At 45.7% G+C, this 4,785-nt stretch overlaps 1 protein-coding gene across 1 annotated transcript in view; it reads right to left on the bottom strand.

The window, feature by feature from the left end:
• Nucleotides 1–352: 352 nt before the first annotated feature.
• Nucleotides 353–4,785, bottom strand: part of LOC101648566 (chemokine-like factor) — an 11,293-nt gene continuing 6,860 nt past the window's right edge. Inside the window, exons 2-4 of the mRNA XM_045293703.1 lie at nt 4,626–4,785; nt 2,050–2,145; nt 353–1,314 (exon numbers count right to left, since the gene is read on the bottom strand). Coding sequence (XP_045149638.1) covers nt 1,189–1,314; nt 2,050–2,145; nt 4,626–4,785 — 382 coding nt within the window. The 3' untranslated portion in view covers nt 353–1,188. The remainder of the gene's footprint in view (nt 1,315–2,049; nt 2,146–4,625) is intronic.

Below are 4,785 nucleotides of genomic sequence, written 5' to 3'. Positions count from 1 at the left end.
GTTGTATGAGCCCTTAATAAAATGATTAAGAAAAAATAAAGATTGAAAGGGGAAAAAAAAGAACTAGAGGAAGGTGGTATGTTTCATCGTTGCTACACTGCACCCTGACTGGCTCCTCTCCTCCCTGCGAGCCTTCTGTAAGGGGGTGTCCAGTTGCCTACAGATGGACTTTGGGTTCCTACTCTGCATTCCCCCTTATTCCCCGTATGATTTTTTTGTTCTGGGTCTTTGATGCCTGATACCTGATCCCATCGAAACTTCGTGATCACACAGGCTGGTGTGCTTCTTCCATGTGGGCTTTGTTGCTTCTCAGCTAGATGGGGAAGAAGAGAAAGAGCGATTTCACCATGGAAGCGTATAAATGTGAACAACCCATCAATAAAACTACTGAAAAAGAAAAAGTAACCAAAGTTGACCCATGGAGAAGGAGACAGAGTAGCTGCTTAGGGGACGAGTCTATGGTAATGGTCATGGAATAATCTGGAAAAGGGTATCAATGATGGTTGTACAACACAAGGAGAATCATCAGTGGCACCGACGTATACAGGTACAAGTTGTGGAATTGGAGGATGTTTTGCTGTGCATATTTTTTCCATGATTAGAAAAAAAATAGGTGAATGCATGAGTATAAGGAAGAAAGTGTTCCAGGATTGAATGTGGTGACAAACTTCTGAATGGACTGAATGACTGAATTGGATGACAGGTTGATGAAGTGCTAATAAAACTGTTAAAAAGACAGATTTTTTTTAAATGGGTTTAATTTCTCAACAAAGCTACAAAGAGAGTTGAAAGAGTTCCCATATATGGCAGGCACATCAAGTTTTCCAGGAACAGTCAGCCACCAAATCGGAGAGACCAGCGTCTGTTTCCCATTAAGGAAGCTCCGGTCGGGTTCAGAGGCACTAGCTTTCCCGTTGGCGTGGCTTTCAGCTGTCATTGCACTGGGTCTCTTCCGCTTGGTGGTGGCTTCTCAGCCCTTCAGTGCTTTTGAGGAACTTGGAAGTTTGGTGGCAGATCGGTCCAGCGTGCCTCAGTTTGGCTTTGTCTGATGTTCTTCTGGTTGGTAGACCGGGGTTTGGGGCTTTGAGGGCAAGGTCCGGGGGCTGAAGCGTCCTTCTCCTCACATCCTGTCAGGGGTCCAGCAGAAAGCTTTCTAATACCTGGCATCAGCTGGAACGGGATACAAAATTACAAAACATGCCTTTGGTCGAGAGATGGCCCTTTCTGAAACGGGCCACCTGGGTTAAACAGAATCTTCCGGTAGATGAGGGCCCCATCTGCCAGACAGCACATGGCTGACACGAGTCCAAACACCTGAAAACAAAGAGGCAGCATCACCACAGTCACCAGGGCGTCAGTCCAGCATCCTCCTCTCTGGCTTGGCCACCCTTCCCTTATCTCAAGAGCATCCCTATTATACTCCATCTGAAGAAGGATCCAAACAAGAAACAACAGACTCTTAACTGTCTGCCTCTCCTTCAAAGGTGGCAGGCCCCCACCCCTGGCTAAGTATTGTAACCAGTCTTGGTTTTCTGATATGATTCTCCTTTATTTTAAACTTTTATAACTTCGCCAGGGACTTAAAAAAACCACCTCATTAGAATGAAACGTGTTTCACCTTTATTCTACTTGAGTCTTTTCTTAAATCCTTTTTGGAAGTAAGCTGGGTACTGAGAAATAGATCTAGTGGTAACACTGCCCCCTAAGGGCTCTTGTTGTCTGAAGAATGTTTACTGTGGTGAATGTCATTTTCCTGGGGGCTAAAATGATTATTCCTGAGCTCCTGGGATGCAGTCTTGTGAACAAGAGAGTCCTACAGATATCATCATGTAGGGACCTCTGAACTTGGCCCCTGCAGTTTGAGAGTGACATCAGAGTCCCCCATGTGGATCAGGGCGTGCACTCATGTGCTGGCATTCAGTAAGCCACTCGGCACTGGGTACAGGCCTAGCAGCCTCGATGAGCAAATCTAGCATTTACTTAAAAAAAAAAATCAGATGAATCTGTATTTGGATCAAACCCAAAGAATCCAGAAAGGTGTGCACTTACCCCTCCAAGGACTGTCATTGTGGTGGTTTCTGGAATCAGTGCCAACACAGATACAATGGTCAGGAATATCGTTGTTACCAAAGAGTTGATAATATCCTGAAAACCCAGAATATAAATACTAGTTTTACAGGAAGATGCCAAAGCAATGCTTAAAAAAAACAATAACAGTATGCATATACATTTGGGAAAGATTTCATTGGAAAGTTCCATTTTATTACACTAATGTGCACACCTTTCAGGAAAGCAAACTGCCACAGTAAAATGCCACCCGTACTGTTCGTTGGTTAAAAATGGTACCTACTGGTTCTCTTTGTCCATGATTTGTTTATCATTTACTTACTTAATAAGCTTCGTTCTTTAACATGGATGCAGTTGGAAAACTTATTAATTTAGGAAATTTAGTTGATGCTATTATTTGGTGGATTATGTGAACATTGTAGGCACTGGGTTGATAGCCATAAGGTCAGTAGTTCAAACCTACCAGCTGTCTGATCCTTTAAAGACTTACAGTTTCAGAAATCCTATGTAGGGGTTGCTATGAGATGGAATGGCAGTGGGTTTGGTTTGGGGGAGAAATAGACCTATTGGGAAGCTAGAGAAACTCACTTTTCATAATGTAAAAATTGTAGTATACTTTATCATGCCACGCAGGCGCACTTAATGACACGAGAAGTATGAAACTGACTTCCAAGACGAGCACCCAGCGCTGCTGTTGGTCCTGAGGTGGGTCCCTGGAGGGGATTCCAACACCCAGCGACTCTGACCGAGCAGAACTGCCTCACCACAGGGTTTCCCAGGCAGGCTTGATGGGAGTCCACTGCCAGGGTTTTTTGTGGGCTGGAACCATTGATCTTCCATATAACAGCCAAGCACTTAACCACTGCACTACCAAGGCTTTCTGTTGAACATAACTCTTGACAGAACGCAGTGATTCGCAATGGCTATTTCTGACGATAAAGCGCATTCATTTCCCAAAATAACTTTTAAATTGTGGCTTTGAGATGTGTAACTTACATTTCGAATGGATATAACATGTGAGGGGGAAAAAAATCTCTTTATCCTTGGGTGGTTTATATATGTTTGCAGATAACTAGGGGTAGAAAGGCATTGTGAACACAGTTGTGAAACTTCAAAATGTGGGTAGCTTAGGAAAGTAGGTGTTCAAAGGGAATAGGGAAAAACTTATGCAGAAAGCAATGAGCTCGGGCGTGGGAACAATTCCTGTGCACAGGGTTGCCATGGGCTGGCACGGGCTTGATGGCACCTCACAATGACAACAGAAGGAAAAGTCGGAGATACTGAGACGAACGTCCTAGGTTAAAGAGCACTGGTGGTGGAGTGGGTTATACATTGGGCTGCCACAGGAAAGGTAGCAGTTCAAACCCATCCGCCGCTCCAAGGGAGAAAGATGAGGCTGTCTCCTCCCGCAAAGGCTTTCAGGCACAGCCATCCTAGGGCGTTTCCTTTGTTCTATGGAGTCTCTATGAGTCGAGGGACTCAATGGCAGTGGTTTGCTTGGTTGGTCCTAGGTTGATTTCAGGGTCTTCTACCCTTCAGAGGGGTTCTGAGGAAGAGACAAGTACAGCAGAGAAAATGGTGGTCACCATCTCAGGCAAAGGGGGTTTGGGGAGTAGGAGGACTTAGGAGGGAGCTCTCTGGAGAAAGGAGGCAGCAGATAAGACTTCAAAGAGGGAGGCGGCGGCGACTATTGGAACTGTCTTTAATCTGCCTATTTGGAGAGTTTTTGGGACCTGGATTCTCCACTGGGTTGTTATTCTAAATTCTAGGAGTATGGCAGGCTCCAGACTATATGCTACTATGGAAAATTCTTCGGGATGAGTTAAAATGACAGTGTTGATGAAAGACATTTCAAAGGAACATGAAATTGTGCTTGATTCAGCCCTCTCTCCCCAGCTGTTTTCCATTTGTGATCCGAGAGGTGGAAGGCAGGAGCTGAGACACTGCTGTTCCTGCTTCTCTCTCTCCCCAATTCTGAGCTCCTGGCAACATGCACTGAAAGGAGAGGCATCATTAATCTTAATAACTCTCTCTGCTTTTATCAACATGCGAAAGTCGAAAGTCACTGCCCTCGAAGCCTCAAACTTGACTCTCATAATAATGTTACCCAAATCTAAACATCTTTAGAAGACCTACCCAGAAGGGCATTCTCCCAACAGAAAGGTAGCCGCAGGGTAACCACAGCTACGGGGACATGAGCCACCTCTGCCCTCTGGCGGCCCTGGTTTCCTGAGCCCTACCCCCAGGGACTACAGAGCGCAGTGACGGTGGGGTCCCTCCATCTGGAGCCTACCAGGCATCACTGGACCCCAAATCCCCAAACCAACCTCACTGCCATCAAGACAATGATGACTCATAGTGATCCTACAGAACAGGGTAGAACTGCCCGGGTGGGTTTCCCAGGAGTCGAAAGTCTTTCCAGTGGTTGCAAAGGGCTGCGTAAGCCACTGTGCCACCAGAGTTTCTTCCCCGGACCGGGCCACGGAGTTCATTGAAATGCCTCCCTAAATGCTGGGGAAAGGATGGAGATATTTTTGACTGTCAAGCCAAACACTTACAAGCAAAGGCCAAAATAAACATTTCAGTAATCGATCCAGTCTGAATAAATACAAAACTATGAAGAAGAAAATAATGGTGACTTCAAAGCCAGTGATGACGATGTAGGGCTCTGGGGCCTGCGCCAGGATAAAGAAGGTCATGGACGTCACCGTCAGGATC

The sequence above is a fragment of the Echinops telfairi genome, unplaced genomic scaffold, assembly GCF_000313985.2.
Source record: "Echinops telfairi isolate 266 unplaced genomic scaffold, ASM31398v2 ScPeMD7_2291;HRSCAF=2852, whole genome shotgun sequence".
In the NCBI taxonomy this organism is placed as follows: domain Eukaryota; kingdom Metazoa; phylum Chordata; class Mammalia; order Afrosoricida; family Tenrecidae; genus Echinops; species Echinops telfairi.
The sequence above is the reverse complement of the archived record's forward strand: the minus strand, read 5'-3'. Positions and strand labels throughout refer to the sequence as shown.